This window comes from Monodelphis domestica, chromosome 4 (genome assembly GCF_027887165.1).
Source record: "Monodelphis domestica isolate mMonDom1 chromosome 4, mMonDom1.pri, whole genome shotgun sequence".
NCBI classification, from domain to species: domain Eukaryota; kingdom Metazoa; phylum Chordata; class Mammalia; order Didelphimorphia; family Didelphidae; genus Monodelphis; species Monodelphis domestica.
In genome coordinates this window covers 14,928,749-14,947,872 of record NC_077230.1, presented here as the reverse complement: position 1 = coordinate 14,947,872, position 19,124 = coordinate 14,928,749, and the positions used below count along the sequence as shown (strand labels likewise).

General features: G+C 38.0%; 1 protein-coding gene across 1 annotated transcript in view; it reads right to left on the bottom strand.

Annotated features, from left to right (window-relative positions):
- Positions 1–3,775: 3,775 nt before the first annotated feature.
- LOC100027246 (radial spoke head 1 homolog) overlaps positions 3,776–19,124 on the bottom strand; it is a 41,236-nt gene continuing 25,887 nt past the window's right edge. Inside the window, exons 7-9 of the mRNA XM_007493293.3 lie at positions 11,834–11,996; positions 11,399–11,521; positions 3,776–3,948 (exon numbers count right to left, since the gene is read on the bottom strand). Coding sequence (XP_007493355.1) covers positions 3,911–3,948; positions 11,399–11,521; positions 11,834–11,996 — 324 coding nt within the window. The 3' untranslated portion in view covers positions 3,776–3,910. The remainder of the gene's footprint in view (positions 3,949–11,398; positions 11,522–11,833; positions 11,997–19,124) is intronic.

Genomic DNA, 19,124 nt, shown 5'->3' with positions numbered 1-19,124 from the left:
GTGTAGATGCAGTTTGTGTCAACTAACTACAAATTTAGTTTGAATTTAAAGCATTTGGAGGAACAATATGTCTTGATAGTTTTTTAATGTATTTACAAAAGTAGAGTTGGCAAAAATGGGACACAGGGGCGCCCTTAACTGTAATGAAATTGGGATAACCTAAGTATTTGTTTAATGTGGTTCTTTATCCACTCTTGAAAGAAGCAACTAAAGATTACCTCTTGGTTTCTAAGTAAACTTTTTTAGCTTAGATACATGGCAAAATCATAGAATCACAGAGCTAGATCTGGAAAGTACCATACAACATCTAGTACAACCCCCTATGAAGATTAAAATTAACTTTCCCCAATGGTGAAGATTAAAATTGTAGCCCCTGCCTATTTTTAGATTTTAATCACCAAAAGTGTAAACATCCCACTTAATCATGAAGTGGGAGGTCTGTGACCCACATGTGAGATAGTGGGTAACAAATTAGAATTGACTAACTGCCTTCTGGGCAGTCCTAGAGCAGAGCATCAGCTGTGATTGGTAGACATAAAATTAGGGTAAGACACAGGAAGTGACGCAAGAGAAAATGTCTTTAAAAGGAAGTAACAACTTCCTGAAGGAGTTCAATTCTTCATGCTTTCGAATGGAGGCTGGTTAAGAGAGGCAGAAGGATCTGCTGACTGGACCTGAAACCCTGTTCCTTTAGACCGACACATGGCAAGTGAAAAGCTGACTCTTAACTGCTGGATATTCAGAAGAGACTAACCTCAGGAGAGACCTATCCTTTTGGGAGAGATTCCCTGTATCCCTAGGGCCAAGGCCCCTCTGGTTAAGAACTAACTCTCCCTGCCCAGGGGCCAGGAGTAAATTACTTCGTATTTAGGCTAGATATCTTGCCTTATTCTCTCTCTGATTTCTTACTTCACTCTTTCTACATTTTGTAGATAAATTGAAAATAAAATCTCTTTGGAATTGATTAAATTCCTGGTGACCAAACTCTTAAATAATCAAGTGCAATCCTTTTAAAATTAACCCCATTTCCCCCTTACACCCATCATTTGGTAAATGAGGAAAGTGAGGCTCAGAGGTTAATAATTTCCCTACACAGGTAATAAGTAGTGGAGGCAGGTTCAAGTTTAGTTCTGTGCTTTGTTTAAAATAAGTGTATATTGAAATGATTATTTTAATTAGAAAATCTTATACTGTTTTGAATCTGCCATTTTGGACAAAAACACATAAATACATAGAAATTGAATGAATTTCTATTTAAATTAGGACTGCAACCAAAGATTTCTAGTGAGATAGTGTATATTTTTAATACCTATCATAATGTCAACTTCAAAGTTTTGCTTTTTATTTTTTTAAAGTTCTATTGTGGCTGATGAAAAAAATATGAGTTCAGCTTAACTTTTGTAGATAAGTCTCTAATGTTCAAATAAAAGATTGAGATGGGGTCAAATAAAATATTTTTCCTATTCGAATTTTAAAAGAATCTTACTTCTTCATTAGATGCCTCAGAAGATGCCAAAATATGTAGTGCAAGTAATATAAATGCTTTCTCCCCTCCTTTGTGATTTCCTCTGAATGTTTGTGTTTGGTGTTTGCCACACTTTAAAAAATATCTACATTTCCTTGCTTTTTCCCTCCTAAATTAGTTCTCTCATCTTGGACTTAACAATCCCCAGCATCTCTTAGATAGTTTGTCCTTTTGAATTTTCCTTCAAAACATCTCATGAACAACCCTTCCACATTCATGCTGCCATAGCCTTAGACAGGATGATAATCGCATAAGGCGTATATTCAATTCAATAAAATATTAAGTACTTTTTAATATATGGGACACTGTGCTACTTACTGAGAGATATAAAAATATAAGAGGAAGGATGTTGCCTTTGTGCCTGATGTTTAAAATCTAGAATGAGTAAACAACATATTTTTAAACTATCATTTTAAATGACATGAGAGATATAATTTGTACTAAACAAAATTAATGCAGCAGCTTTATAGTCATCCTCTCCATGATTGCATATTCTTTCCGATGTCTATTTTTGGGGTTGCTTTTGAAATTTTTGAATTTTAGATATCTAGGAACGTTTTGCATTTAGAATTTGATATGCAAATATAATTTTTCCCCGTGGTAAAGGTTTGTGGGGACAGCGTTATTATGCAGGAGAGAGAGGAAGGGACTATTAGAAGCAGATGATGAAAGAAATCAGCAGATCATTTTGCTTTGACTCAAAAATTACCTTGTTATAGCTAAGGGGAAACTGTCAACTACCACAAAAAGTAAGTAAACAAGTATATTAGGCATTATTTAGAAAAGATAGTTTAAGGCATCCATCTTTCTGATCACTAGTGGTGGTCATATAAGTGTTTAGCAATGCCAGGCATGAAAGCAAAATCTCATTATCTCTCCCTGGTACGCAGATAATGACTGAGGCCAAAAGTGTTATGATAATATCTGACTTTTATTGCTAATAACTAAGAAAGAATTCTCTGTTAAAAAAATAATAACTAAGCCAGAGACATAATCAGTTGAGTATAAAATACGATTCATTTATACACAGTTGCTGTCTATATATAATTTCAGCCAGTAAGTCATGAAGTTCTTTCTCTCACTTCCTTGAAGTCCCTGCTAGGAATTTCTGTCTTTTACAGATCCAGTTTTACTTTTTGCTTTAAAAGTCTAAAACATACACGATTTCCGTGATCTGAGTCCTGTCTTCACTGCCTGGTGCAGATTGCTTTCTCTGTCTTAAGATGAGCATCCTGCATTGCTATGGCCAAATTAAGTTCTTTGGTGGCCAACTGATTGGTGAGCACCCTTTCCCAACAGAGCTGGGAATCTCTCCCCTAGCTCACGTGTTTAAAGTAGAGACAACCATAACTTGTGTGCCATCGCCCTCCTGAACCAAGGGGCCCCTTGGGACCACAGTGAAGCATGTGGGTTACAGAACTTAAGTGCAGACTTTCCAAAAGCATCAGAGAAAATAAGAAAAAAGCCACGGTCATAAGCATAATGGGCAGAGTGTACAATATAGATACAAACAGGAAATGGCAAACCACTCTAGTATCATTGCCAGGAAAACCCCACAGACAGTACTGTCATGCAGCGGTCCACGGGGAATTGGCCACAATTGAAGGACAACAATGGTCACACTAAGAAAATTCACAATCCCTGGGGGTAGGGGTGAGGAGAGGAGAGGAGAGAGGAGAGGAGAGGAGAGGAGAGGAGAGGAGAGGAGAGGAGAGGAGAGGAGAGGAGAGGAGAGGAGAGGAGGAGAGATCTATCTGTAGGTCTCTGCAAAGAAACAGGGAATTCTATCAAGGCACCAATCCTTGGAGCCCATTAAAGACTCCATGAAGGGAGAAAAGAACTTGCAGTTAACAAGATCTACTTTACCTCTTTCCAGGGCTATGCTGTGAGCATTCACTACTGGCTCATGAAACCTGATTGTTAGATTTTCAGTTTGAGCATCATACCTTGGAAACTGGCAAACTCTCAGCCTACAAATCAGAGCTTGGTATTGATTGGAAGACAGAAGGTAAGGGTTTAAAAAGAAAAAAAAACCGAAACTCTAGGCTATTCCTGGAAAAGGTAAAAGTCAGTAAAGGAGTATAAATGAGATGTCTTGAGGACAAACCTGAGACTGCAAATGAAAGTGTGGCAGGGGCAGGATTTGAACTCATGTCTTCTGATTATGTTTGCTACTATACATCCACCATACCAGGCTGCCTGACTAAGACAATCAAGAACCTTTCAGCTTGAAGAATATGCAAAAAAAGATTTCATAAACATGTTAAAGAATTTATTAGCACATTTAAATAAACTTTTAAATAATAAGATACGGTTACTATAATATATATACCCAACAGATGCTCTCTTTCTGTAGATCTGCTCATTTTTATGTGATGATGCTGATCATTTTGTTCCTTCCTCCTCCTCCTCCTCATTTAAACCTGGGAAACAAATGTGAAACATATTTTAATTTGAAACAATTTAAATTCTTAAATTCCTTAGCAAGTCTCAAGTGATGATAAGCATGAAGTGGTATGTACAGTATATTTTAAAAGACAGAAAAGGAATATATGTTAGTTATGTTCCTCAGTACCACCTTCTAAGGACAGCTTAAATTTTAATTCATTTCAAGACATATGGCATTCCCAAATATTAGGTGCTGATGACATAAAAACCAAAACAAAGAGCCCCTACTCATTAAGTTAAAGAACTTAAATTTTCCAAAAGAAAGAGTTCAAGGTAGAAAAATACACAAGAATTATCCATTTTTCTAAATACACATCTTTGTGGTAATAGTAGTATTTGCAAGGGTCCCTACCATGGTGAGACAAGGCTAATTTTCCCCCTAAGTGGCAAGGATATTGTCCTTGAGAATTCCTCATTGGTCTAAGAGCCTAGGCTACAAGCCATGGACCATGCTTTCAAATTATTTAAGAGTATATAAAAAGGTCTAGAGTGATGATGGCGAACCTTTTAGAGACAGAGTGCTGGCCCCTCCCACCCTGACTGAGGTGCCATGCCCTTCCCCACAATGTGCTGAGTATTACCCACCCCCCCCTTACCCCACATTGGGGAGGAAGCTCTTCCCTTGGGCTGCTGGGCAGAGGGGTGGGGGATGTGAAAAAATGTCATCAGGCATGGTGGAGAGGGAGAGGGGAACAGGTCCACCTAAGTCCCTCTGCCTTTCTAGTAAAGAACTGGGGAGCAGGGATGGGGAGGGCAGCATATGCTCAGCATCCCATCTTTGGCATCTATGCCATAGGTTTGCCATCACTGGTCTAGAGGTTGGAGGGCACTAGTCATTGATATGGCCCTCCAATTACCTAAAGTATGGTAGAATCAAGATGGCAGAAGGAGAGGTAACTTCCTCAGATCACACCACTCTGGAAGCACCAAAAACTTACAGACTTATAAAATCCATGGCACCTGTACAGAAATACACTCAACCCTGTTCTATATCCAAAATTGTGCCCCCTATCTTTTTCTCTTACATACTTGATTTCTCCAGTTCTGTTGAGGGCACCATTATCTTCCCAGTTACCTAAGTCTATGTAACCTTAGGGCAGCCTCAAATATTTGCTCTCCCTCATCATCTATATTCAAGTGGTTGCCAAGTTTTGTCAATTTGACCTTAAAACATTTTTCAAATCTTTATCCTTCACTCCACTCTCACTGGTTTAGCACTAGATCAAACTTTCATCATTTTGAGGATAAATTGGAAGTAATCTCAGAGGGAAGGCACTAGTATGGGGAGAAACCAGGACAGGGTTTGGTTTGAGGGGAGTTTTTTGGTTTGGTTTGGTTTTTTGGTAGAAGCTGGTATTTTAGCAAAGACTCAAAGGAATCCTGGGCAGCCAGGAAGTGGAGGAAGGGACCACATGCATCCTCAGCACGAGAGGCAAGTATATGGTCTTGTCTTTAAGATGTTCTCCTCTCTAGTTCATCTTTCCTAGAACACATATCTGGCCCAGTCACTCCCTTGTCCAGAAACTTCTGATAGCTTAACTCTACCTCTATGGACAGTGGGGTGGGAACTGAACAGAAGCACAGCCCAGTTCTGACAGCTCCACCATCCATTATCATACACTGAGTCCCATCCTTTCCCATCCCACTGAAGTCCTTGTCTCAGGCTCTCTCCCCAGAGTCACTTGTAAGTCACATGTCCTCCTGTCCCCTTGTTTATCAAGTATTCAGATCCCTTGTAAAACCAATAAAAATTCCACTTTTTGTCACTTTAGGGAGGAAGACTCCCACTGGGGAGCTGCCTCCTAGCCATCAATCTCCCTAGTAAAGCTTTATTAATTAAACCATTATTAATTAATTTTTAAAGGCCATTGTTCCATGGCAGATAGGATCAGCTGCAGTCAGTTCCTTAGCCTAGCATTTAAGACATTCCATAATGTAGTTCCATCCTACATTGCCAGCTTTATTTCATGTCACTTTCCTTCAAACATGCTCTGTTCTCACAAAACTACACTGTGACTAGCTATAACTCAGTCTTGTCCCATCATCTGTCCACATGCCACATGTGCAGGCACTTTTCCTGATATGCTTCGTCTGGGAGCCTAATGGTATTTGCTACTTTTAACTCCCTGAAGGGAGCAGTTTTCTCTGCTTTAGCTCTCTGGGGGAATTAGGGACAATGAGCTTCTCTGAAGGTGTAATCTCCTCTGAGGGACCAGGCTGTTTTCTGGCTGCAGCTAGCATCCAATCTGAGGCAGATGTGTCCCTGAAGGACACAAGGGAAAGGAAGATGGCCAAGTGGGTTGTAAGGATAAGTTTAGGGTTGTGAACTAATCTAAATTAATTTGGTCGCCAGAGAAAATCCCAAATAAAATACCCAAGTCAGTTGGAAATTTATGGTGATTTTAATTAACATGGAGGGAAAGAATTAAGGAGAAGAGAGAGAAAGAGGGTATAGGATTTCTCCCACCTGGCCTGTGCCAGAGGGAGTTCAAAGACCTCCTCCATGAAGTCTTTGAAGAAGATTAGAGGCTTTTCTAAGAGGATAGTGTTTGGAAGGTAAAGGAGAAAAGAATCAGCCTAAACTCCAAAAGAACTCAGTGAAGATGCCTCAACTGAACTAGGCTACTAAGCTTCTCCCAGTATAGTATCAAGGAAAACTCACTGCCAACCCTGGACAATAGCTGCCACCATGCCAAGATGACAAAATGCTCAGCAAGCTGCCACCAGGGCCACCTCTCTGTGGAAAGAGACCGGAGCAAGGAAGTGATGTGAAATATATAGATGGTTTTTACATCACTTTCCTGCATCTCACATGTAGCAATGGTAGCTTAAGCTTGACTTAGGACAGCCCAGAGGGTGTGCCAGTTGTTTCTGATTTGTCATTTGCTAGCTCATGTCTGTCATAGGCCATCCTCCTAAATACTTAATCCTTAAGTAGGGGTGTAGACATTCCTGTTTTTGTTAGACTAGGTAGGGTGAAGTAATCTAAAGTTCACAGGGTGGAGTGAAAGGGACAACTATATGGCAAGAAGAATGAGGCAACTCTTTTATCCAGCCATATCACTGCTGGGTTTATACCCCAAAGCGATCATAGGCAAAAAGACTTGTACAAAAATATTTGTAGCCACACTCTTCATGGTGGCAAAACATTGGAAAATGAGGGAAAAACCTTCAGTTGGGGAATGGCTGAACAAATTGTGGTATCTGATGGTGATGGGATACTATTGTGCTCAAAAGAATAATGAACTGAAGGAATTCCATGTGAACTTGAACAACCTCCAGGAATTGATGCCGAGTGAAAGGAGCAGAGCCAGGAGAACATTGTACACAGAGACTGATACACTGTGGTATAATCGAATGTAATGGACTTCTCTATTAGTAGCAATGCAATGATCCAGGACAATTCTGAGGGATTTATGAGAAAGAACACTATCTACATTCAGAGAAAGAACTGTGGGAGTAGAAACACAGAGGAAAAATTACTTGATCACATGGGTCTGGGAAAGTAGACTCTAAATGATCACCCCAGTGCAAATATCAATAATGTGGAAATAGGTCTTGATCAATGACACAAGTAAAACCCAGTGGAATTGTGGTCAGTTATGGGAGTGGGGGGGAGGAGGTGAGGGAAAGAACATGATTCTTGCAACAATGGAAAAATATTCTAAATTAATTAAAAATTTTCAATTAAACAAAGGAATAAGGCAACTGATTAGTGAATACTATCCCTTGACTTGATTCCTGTTATAATTAGAATTCTCTGGACACTGTACTAAATTTTATAATTATTATTTATCATATAGTCAAAAGTGGGCCAGAGAGAGAGAAGCATTAGCCATGTATCTGACCAGTTCCTTCAGTTATGCTCAGCCAGCAGGTTGAGCCAACCCAGAGCCAGACTGCAACTTCTTGAGTTTCTGGTTCCAGGGGGAAAGCCCCTATATTTCCTGTCCCCTCCATCAATTTATGTTCTTTGTGCTCTCCTTTTCCTGAATCTGATTAGAAGACTAAGACCTCAATCAGAGCAAGAAGTGAGTCTTCTGAAAGCCAAGAGCAACATGTGGCAATTGTGAATTTTAGATTTACTCCACCCTGCTTAGTCTTTAGAATTCTAGCAACCAGGAATGTCTACACCCCCACTTAAGGATTAAGTATTTAGGAGGATGGCCTATGACTGACATGTGCTAGCAAGTGACAAATCAGATACAACTGGCAGATCCCCAGGGCTATCCTAAGCCAAGCTTAAGCGACCATTGGTACATGTGAGACACAGGAAGTGATGTAAAGAACTGCCTATATATTTCATGTCACTTCCTATCTTGGGTCTCTCTGGACGGCTTTGGGAGTTTGGGCGGACATGGCCCTGGAACTCGAGCCTGGAGGAGCTCCTCAGACTGCTTCCTTTTAGATGGTCATGTGGTGAGTGATAAGACTGACTCCCCTTTCCCTTGGCTTTCTGGAGAGGCCCCTTGGTCAAGGCCTCTGAACTCTTGCTTGGCTCAGACTGGGCCAGAGCAGTCCAATTCCCTTCTCCTGTCTCTCTTCTTCTTAATTTATTCTTTCTATTTTAATTAAACCACCATCAGATCCTGGGTTCAAATTTGTCTCAGATATTTCCTAGCTGTGTGACCCTGAGTAAACAATTTCTTTTCTTAAGGGTCAATTGTGATCTGCAAAAAAAATGCAGCGAAACATTTTTCAAAAATAATTTTGATACCCATACTTGATTTAGTCAGTGTTTATTCATTTCATGGTGATTTAATAAGTACTGGTGATTATATTAGTGAGTTAAGCAAAAGAGGATTAAGTTGGAGCTAGTTATGTTACTTAATACTATAGGAATAAAAGTTATATGGGTTAGAATTAACTAACTCATCAGGTATTGGTGACATTTTTCATGTATAAATGATTATGTTAATTGTATTCAATCTACTAGATTCATACTATATTAGACTTATATAAGGATTTATATCTAAGATTGTGCTTCCTAAGGTTAAAATGCCTGAAATAAGGTTGATATGCTTTAGCAATACCTCTCATGCCTATGGATCACAACCACCACTCCTAAGTGACCTTTCTTTAAAAAGAAAACTTCCCAAGAACACCCCCATCACAATACTCTTGAACCCTGGGATATTGCTGACAAAATCCCTGCTGATATGGCCAGATGGCTTGCAAAAGGATCTCATGACCCACCCATGGAAAGTCTTATGCTAGGTTATTAGTAATTGATGATCAGTGAAAAGGCCTGCTGAGAAAATAGTCGTGGTTGATGGACATTGCCTTAGCCAATCATAGAGTTCCCCTGCTCCTGAAGATGACCAATCATGAACCTTCCAAATGCTATAACCACCTCCACCCCAGAACCCTAACTAGGGGAAAAGGATTCCTTGACCATGAGGAAGGTCTTCTATCTTAATTGATTTGAGGGAGAGGAGCCAAGATGGCGGCTTAGGAGCACCTAAGGCCCAAACCTCTCCAACAATCCTTCCAAAGCATTATTTATATCAAGCTTCAAAGAAAAAGGAAATCCAAATCCAACAAGAAGTCACAAGACTTTCCTACTAAAAACAACTTGAAAGGTAGGTATAGTGTATCTATTTTCATGGGAAAAGGGAGAGACAGGATGGTTGAGCACCCTCCCCCATCCAGCACCAGGCTGATTGTATGAGACCCAGGCAGAGATTACAGCTGCAAGAGTTCACCTCTGATCCACTACACATGGTCCAGGGCTCTGACAAAGATTAACAGGGAGGAACTGAGGGGAGCCACCTAGATAGACACTCTTGGCTCACTGGCTACAGTGAAAAATTTACCTCAGGGCAGGCCAGCTCAGCAGGTTAGCTCAACTGACTGAATCCAGTATACCAAGCAAAGGATTGAGAAAAGAGAAAATTTGACCTCAGGGCATAATAGTTCAACTACTCTGGTTCAATAAATAAACAGAAGGGCAAGTTAATATAGCTCAAAGGGCAGGGAGAAAAAAAGTAAATAAAATGAGTAAACAAGAGGAAGAAAAGCTACAATTGAAAGCTTCTATGAGAGTAAGGACCAAAGAACAGAACCAATAGACAAAGACAAAATCCAGGAAAAAAACAAGCAAAACCTCAAAAGAACCCAGGGAATTGAATGCAATTTATGGGGGGAGGGGGGATCTCAAAAAGGAATTTAAAAATCAAATAAGACAGGTTGAAGAAAAATAGCAAAAGGAAAATAGTAGCCTGAAAAGCAAAATAGTTCATCTGGAAATAGAGGCACAGGCATGGAAAGCCAGAATTGACCTGCTGGAAAATGATACAAAAAAAAATGGAACAAGAGAAGAATGATTTGAAAGGAAGAATGGGCCAAAAGGAAAAGGAGAATCGAAAGGTTGTGGAAGAAATTCTGGAAGGTTGTGAAAGAAGAACTGGGCAATTAGAAGCTGATGACTTTATGAGACAAAATCAAAAGAATGAAAAAATTGAAGATAATATGAGACACCTTATTGGAGGAAACCACTGACCTGGAAAATAGATCCAGGAGAGACAATTTAAGAATTATTGAATTACCCAAAAATCATGACAAAAAAAAAAAAGTCCAGACATCATACTATAAAGAACTGCCTTGAAATTCTTGAACATGAGGATAAAATAGAGATTAAAAGAATTCACGGATCATCTCTGGCATTAAATCACCAATTAGCAACTCCCAGGAATCTTATTAGCCAAGCTCAAGAACTTCCAGGCCAAAAAGATACTGCAAGCTTCCAGAAAGAAACAATTCAGATATCATGGAGCCCCAATTAGGATTACACAAGGTCTGGCAGCATCTAAACTAAAGGACTGGAAGGCATGGAATATGATTCCAAAGGCAAGGGAACTGGGTCTACAACCAAGAATCAAAGACCCAGAAAAACTAACTATATTCTTTCAATGGAAAGTATGATTCTTTAATAAAACAAAAGATTTCCAAGCATTCCTAAAGAAAAAAAAAAGACCAGTCCTAAACAGAAAATGTGATGCCCAAATACAGAATTCAAGAGAAATATAAAAAGGTAAATAAGAGAAAAAATTTAAGGGCTTCAATAAGGTCAAATGGTATATATTTCTATATGGAAAGTAGCTAGAATAAGTAGACATAGAGGGCACAGTGGTAAGCTATTTAGGATGATATGTCAAAAAATATATCTTAATTAATTTGAGACCACTAAACTCCTTAATACATTTATCATGCCTCAGTTCATTTGCCTTTTGTTGCAGATTGAATTTTTTTGCTCTGTCAGTATTGTATGCTTAAAAAATTTTTTCATTTTAACATCATAATATTAAGCTCTCTGTAGTGGTAATAGCTCGCATTTATAACTAGTGATAACTGCTAGCTAAATGCTGGCGATAGGAATTACCTCCTCACCTTGATCCATATTATAATTTTTTAATTCAACTCTACCTTCTTCTCTGCTTTCATCCCTTACTTCTTCAGAATCTTCTCCCTGCTTAATTAGTGTTTCAAGTTCATCTACTTCTGAATAATCAGTAAGAGGCTGAGCATCCTCAGTTGTTTCCCCACCACCTGAAATAGAATGACAGAAATTAAAATAGTTAGAAAATCAGATCATGTAATTGAGAGCCAGGCCTGTATTCAAATCTGGCCTCAGATACTTCCTACCTGTGTGACCCTGGGCAAGTCACTTAACCCCCATTGTTTAGCACTTACCACTCTTCTTCCTTACACAGTATTCTAAGATAGAAGGTAGGGACTTAAAAGTTTTTTTTCTAATCAGAATATGGCATACTTTATATAGCAGGTTATAGGATTTTCATGGATTTCTGAGAAGTTTGAAAACTGTTTCCCTATCTTTAATAATCTAAGCGCATGAAATACCTTCTGAATAAGCATGTGGTTCTTCTGATGGTTGTAAGACTTCGTGCTCTGGTGCTTCTTCAACAGGAGTTGGTTTCCAGAGTTCTAATGCAGTAATCTTTTGAGCCCTCCATTTTGGAATTAGGTTTGTAGTTTCCTCTTCCTCTTCCTCTTCTGATCTTTCCTATTTAAAATTCATACACACATATATGTGAATATGTAATTTTATCTACAAAACCACAAAGTTTAGGTAAAGATAGCTCTTTCTTCTCCCCACCCCCTCAACAAAGTAATGGCAGCAAGTCCTTATTCAGAAGTCTTTTGACAATTATCAAGTCTTAGGGGGGAAAAAACCCTCTTAGGTGGTTTCCTTTCATAGGATTGTATAACATTGCTGAGGCCACAGAGTTTACATAATTCTAAGGAAAAAGGAGAGGGAAAGAGGATTATTAGAGAAACTTAAAAAAATTTGCTTATTATAAATGCTTATAATTTTAATTCTAGAAAATTATACTTAACCCTGGCACAAAAGTTTTTATTCGATGAAAGTAAAGCTGTATATGCCACAGTAAAAGATCATTATTTTTCATCTCTTTGCTTTAATATTAAGGTTTTACCTCACACTCATCAGAGAGGCAAAGACTAAAAAGGAAAATAGAAATTGTTGGAGGGGATGTACCGTTGATGGAGTTGTGAAATAATATAATCCATTCATCCTGAAAATAATTTGGAACAATATTCAAAAAATCAGAGGGCAGCTGGGTAGCTCAGTGGATAGAGGGCCAGATCTAGAGATGGGAGATCCCAGGTTCAAATCTGGCCTCAGACACTTCCTAGCTGTGTGACCCTGGGCAAGTCACTTGATTCCCATTGTCTAGCTCTTACCACTCTTCTGCCTTGAAGCCAATACACAGTATTGACTCCAAGAGGGAAGGTCGGGGGTTATTAAAAAAAATCATAAAGTGTGTTACTCTTTGACTTAGCTATCAGTGCCAGGTTTATATCCACCAAAAGATCCAAGATAGAGAAAAGGACTCAAATTCATAAACATAATATCACTTTTTTTTAATTAAAAAGGAGCTAAGAGGGTAGAGTACATCACCTCAAAACAAAGTAACACTCGAGGAATATGACAGAGTAGCCCAGGAAGCACAGCATTGGTGAAGACCAGCAGAGGCTGGAGCAGCCCAACACAACCAGACTCTACCAGAAGCAATAAGACTGCAGACTAGAGAGGAGTCCAGTCCAAGCCACCCTACCTGGGCACGGAAGGAAGGAAGGAAGCAGGAAACCTGCATTCCCATGTGGAAGCGGAGCCCTGAGGCTATAAGGAGCAGAGAGGGCCACCAGCTTAACTGGAGAAAGCATCATACTCCAACATGGCAGCCGAGCCCAGAGCAGGGGACCTGCCCAGGCCAAGCCACTTAGCAGAAGCAGAAAAGCAACAGATCAGAGACAAGCACAGCCCACCAAACAACAGGGGATGCTGAACCTAGCTGGACAAAAAAGCCGAGAACCTTCCCAGAATGAGCCAGCAGGGCCACCTCCTTGACAGACACCCCATGAAAGGCAGCCAGACCTACCCTTCGACCAAAGAAGCCTCTGGAGCTTGAGGCTGTGCACCCTCTACCCCAGAGAGAAGTGCCTCTATGGGTAGTTATGGTAACAGGAGAAAAAAGCAACTAGAAAAATGAGCCAAAGATGAAAAACAAAACAACCCTGACCTTAGAAAATTATTTAGTGACAAGAAAAACCAAGTAAGAGCTCAGAAAAGGACAACAATGCTAAAAAAGAAAACAAATGAAGCCTCAGAGGAAAGGGGGAAAGGATGTCAGGCTCTAAAAGAACCCCCTGACTAACATCAAAAGTAATAATAATAATAATAATAATAGAATTGACAGAAAAACTCAGCAGCGGGGAAAACATTTCACTGAAAAAATCAGCTCCCTAAAATAAAAAGCTTGGATTAATTGGGGGAAACTTAAATTATGGTAGATTTAGAGAAACATAACAATAAGAAATGTCAAAAAGAATGGAATTGGAGGAAACAGAGAAAGAGTTGAATGAACCAATGTTGAGTGAAATGAGTAGAACTAGGAGAGCATAACTACAATGGTATAAAGAGCACTACGATCAATACAACGACTACCTATAACTCCTAAGAACAAAACTTGTTAGTTACTTTCTAACAAAAAGCATGATGGGAATGAAGTGTAAGATGGCAGATGCCATTTTGGGATATGGCTAATGAAAGGATTTGTTTTGCTTCAAGGCGGTTATTTGACAAAAGAGAAGGTTGGTCTTGCCTATTCTTTGCCCATTTTTAACTTCTAGGATAATAATAGCTAATTTTTTATAGTGCTTTAAAGTTTGCAAAGCACTTTTGAAATATGAATTTTTTCCTCATAAAAATCCTAGAAATTAGACATTATTATTTGCATTTTACAGTTAAGGAAACTGGCAGACACTGATGGTCACTTGCCCAAGGTCACAAAGCTCTACATGCCTAACTTGGGTCTTCCTGATTCCAAAATGGATCTTCTTATAAATTTGAATGAATTCAGTTTATGTTTCTTGAAAATTAGACTTTTATCAAAGAAACTTGCTGCAAAGATTGTTTCCTAGTTAACAGTTTCCTTTTTAATTTTTTTTGTTTTATCTGGGAGAAATTGGTTAATTTTATGAAATCAATATTATATATTTTCTCTCGTGTGGTTTTTCTCTATGCCTTTTTGGGTCATGAAATCTTCCAGTCATAGAGCAGAAATGTAATTTTTTCACCATTTGTTTTGGGGGTAATGTCTAGATCAGGTATGGACTTGTAGTTTGACTAGGTATACAGAAGTAGCTGTTGGTCTAGACTTAATTTCTGGAAGACTTCTTTCTGGTTTTCCAGTTGTTTTTGTCAAGTAAGTGTTGTTGTTCCATCATTTCAGTTGTGTCTGACTCTTCATGACCCCATTTGGGATTTTCTTGGCCACCCAGCTGCTGTTTTCTCTTCCCCTGTGTTTGGCCCTTCAATTTCTCATCTCTTTTTGAGATAACCAATATTTCTAGCTATGTATTATCAAACAATAGTGGGGTGATAGCACTAATCTACCAGCATTTCCCCACAATAGAAAATAAGCCTAGACTCCTCCTTTTCTCGTGTTTTAATAGGAATTTACTTATATTTTACTTTTACTCTATAATAGTCCCAGCTTTGCCCCAGGGTAATGGCTGCTTTCCAGATTAAGCTTTCTAATAATTTATAAAGGCATAAAAAGACTAGCTGAGGGTCTGAGGGTCTCTACTCCCTGACTCAATGACCTGCTGACCAGACACATATCTATAAGGTGGCAAAAGAGGTCAAGTTCGTCAAAGAACTCCTACATTTTTGTTGCCACAGCAGCAGAGTAAATCTCCTTTTCAATTACTATTCAGTGTCATTCAGGTGGGGCAGCTAGATGGCACAGTGAAGAGAGTGCTGGACCTGATATCAAAAAGACTCATCTTCCAGAGTTCTTATCTGGTCTCAGATACTTACTAGCTGTGTGACCCTGGGCAAGTCACTTAATCCCATTTGTCTCAGTTTCCTCATCTGTAAAATGAGCTAGAGAAGGAAATAGCAAAGCACTCCAGTATCTTTGCCAGGAAAACCTCAAAGGAGGTCATGATAGACCCATCTGAAAATGAATGAACAATGATAACGACTTACAAGTGCCTTATATTGTTTTTTTAAAAAATCTAACCAGAACTATGCAAAATTACTGTTAGGTTTGCCTCTAAAAATGTGTCAATAGGTGACTCCTTTGATTTATTCCTCATCTTATTGGAAAGATTTCTGGTTTATCCCACTGACACGAAATAATATTAGTTCTTGCTCTTGGATAGATGTTACTTATATTTTTTAAATGTCCTCTTATTCCTGTTTTCTAGGCATTTTATTTTTATAAAAAGATTTTTCTATATTTATAAAGTATATGCTTTTTGTTGCTTTTGTTATTAAAATGATCTATTAATTATAGCTTTCCTAATATCATAATAATCCTGTATTACTGATATAAATCCAATCGGTCATACTGTATGATGTTTTTGTTAAGTTGCTGCAACCTCTAAGATTTGGTATAAAATTTTTACACAAACGTTCATTAAGGATATTAGTCTTCATAGTTTTCTTTCTCTACTTTTTCTCTTTCTTGTTTAGGGTAAGCTCATATTTGTATCATAGAAGGGATTAATTTTTCTTTTGAATGTTTGATAGATTTTACTTATTAATCCATCTGGCCCCAGATTTTTTTCCTTCTTTTGGAACTCAATTTCTTTTTCTGAGAAAAGGCTAATTCTATCAACCCAGACATTTTATATCTTTTTAAAAAGTATTCATCCATTTTATTTGTTATTAGTTCTGGTATGAGTTGAACAAAATAATATCCAATAATTTTTTTATTCCTTATTTGCTGTGAATTTTTCCTTGTCATTTATGATGTGGGAAATTTAGATTTCCTCTCTTTTTAAAAATTAAAATTAGCTAATTGTCTAACAATTTCATTTTTTATTTAAAAACTAGTTTTGTTTATTAAATGAATTTTTACTTTCAATTTTATTAATTTTTCATTTTCAGAATTTCCATTTTAGGGTTTTTACTTTTAAAAATGTTTTCTAGGGCTTTATTTTTACAAGTTGTGTATCTAACTTATTGATCTATTCTTTCTTTTGCTGATGAGTATTTAAAGAGATAAAATTTCTCTCCAAAATTGCTTTGGCTTTATCCCTAAAATTTTGGAATGTTTTCCCACCATTATATGTTTTGAGCACACCTTTAGCGCTATCACCCTTTTAGTTCAGGTTTGATGTTGGAATGAAATGAGACATTAGCAAGTTACTGAATGAAACAGTGGCCCTTAGCTTTTCTGGATGAAGAAGACCTGATGAAGACCCTCTAGTTTCCATCTAGAAACCTGTCTAGTTAGTTAGTCAAATAGGTAGGTACAGAGATAGGGAGATAAAGGTAGAGCTATATCAGGGTATGATGACTTACAGTCTCAAGCACCCCCCAAATTGGAGAAGCCTCTACCATAAGTGACTGACTTTTTATGCCCTTATACAAGAAAACTACATTAGGGAAACTGGGACCAATCAGGATGCATGGGAAGAAAGAAGCTGTATCAGGGTCAAAAAAACACAGGAAAATACTATTGCTATCATAATTTTTAATGAAATTATGTCTTCTTTCTATGATTTATTTGCTGACCCACCAATTCTTTAGAACTAAATTAGTTTTGATTAATTATAATACTTTCTTCAACAGATGTTTAAATATATTTTTCATTGTAATTGTGGTCAGTTAAGAGATGTTTGATTTTTATTTTTCTACCTTTGGAAATTTTTTTGCTTTGTATATTTTACATTTTTGTAAAGCTATCATGCACAACTGAGAAATGATATATTCCTTGGTTTTTCCATTCAATGACCATCCAACATCTGTCATGTCTAACTTTATTAAAATTTTCTTCAGTCACTAATATTCTTGCTTGTTTATTTTTTCATTAGAATTATCCAGATCTAAAATGGATACATTGAAGTCCCCCTCTATTATAGTTTTACTGTCAATTTTCCCTAACAAGGGTAGTGAAGAGGACTTTTCTCAGCACCAGTGCTCTATGTTGCAATCAATCTCCACTTTCCTGCCCCTCTTCTATGAGGGGATGAGGGGAAGCCTCATCTGGACCCTCATCACAGGTTCTTTTCCATTATTTCTTTCCTTTTAAGCCTTTCCTAATGATCTTTCTTCCAAAGTTAGGTTGTTATACTTATGACTAGTCTTTCCCTAAATATACCCTCCTTTTTATTACTCCCTATTTCTTGTTTCCCCTCTGACTGGTACTCTCCTTTGCTAGGTCATTCTGAAAGTCACACTCACCATATATCAATGTCCTTCAAAGCTCTGTTCTGGGTTCACCTCTCCTCTGCTCTCTCTTCTCCCTATGTACTATTTCAGTTGGTAATATCACCTTCCCATGGATTTGATTATCTATGCAGCTGATTCTTAGATTCTTTATCCAGTCATAATCTTACTCCTTACATCCAGTCTTAACTCTGGAATTTTTTATTTGGATAAATATCACCAACTGTCTGTTGGACTTTCCAAAATGGATTTCCCATTAGAAAACTCAACTAGTTAAAAAATTTCCTTCCCACCCACCCCCAATCTCTTATCTCTTTTTCCCATTACTATTGGTACTACCAGTCTACCACAGGAGAACTTGGCTATCATCTTCAAATTCTCATTCACATTTGTGCTTCATATCCAACAGTTGTTAACGACTCATCTATCCTAACTGCACATCTCTCATGTATGTCCCCTTCTTTCCACTCATAGAACTACAGCCCAAGTTTATGTCCTCTTCACCTCTTAACAGGGATTATTGCAATACTCCATTTGTTGGTCTTCCTGCTTTATTTCTCTCCACTCCTATCCATTTAGATGCAAAAGTGATTTCCTAAAATGCAAGTCTAACCTTGTTACTCCCTATTCAATAAATTCTAGGAACTCCCTTATACCTCCTTTTAAAATCAAATATAAAATCCTCTAATTTTTTTTAACTAATAGAATTTATTTCCAAATTTTTCAAACCCTCCCTGCTCTTCCCACACCAAAGAAGGTATCACTCAGCAAACCAATATGTATAAATATATATAAATATATATATGATAATGGGTTTTGTGTTTCCATTTTACAGTACATTCTCTGAAGGGGAACACTCAAATTATTCCTCAGCTATTAAATCTGTAGCTGTGTATAATGTTCTCTTGGTTCTACTCATTTCATTTATGGAGTTCTTTCCAAGTTTAAAAAAAACAACTCATTTTTACAGCCCACAGTAATATTCCATCACAATCATATACCACAATTTGTTTAGCCTTTCCCCAATTGATGAACATTCCCTCCATTTCCCAGTCCTTTGGCACCATAAAAGAGAGTCTAATTGTCTTTTTAAAGCCTTTACAAGGGGCAGCTGGGTGGCTCAGTGGATAGAGTCAGGCCTAGAGATAAGAGGTCCTTGGTTCAAATCTGATCTCAGACATTTCCTAGCTAGGTGACCCTGAGGAAGTCACTTAACTCCCATTGCCTAGTCCTTATCACTCTTCTACCTTGGAACCAATAGGTAGTATTGATTCTAAAACAGAAGGTAGAGATTTTTTTTTTCAAAAAAGGAGTTACTAACCCTAAATAAAATAATTTTCGGAAAGGACTTTGAATTTATTCCTAGATGCCAGCAGTCAAAAGAAGAGATAATCTTAGTCTCCGGCTCTTCTGGCTAGTTGCAGA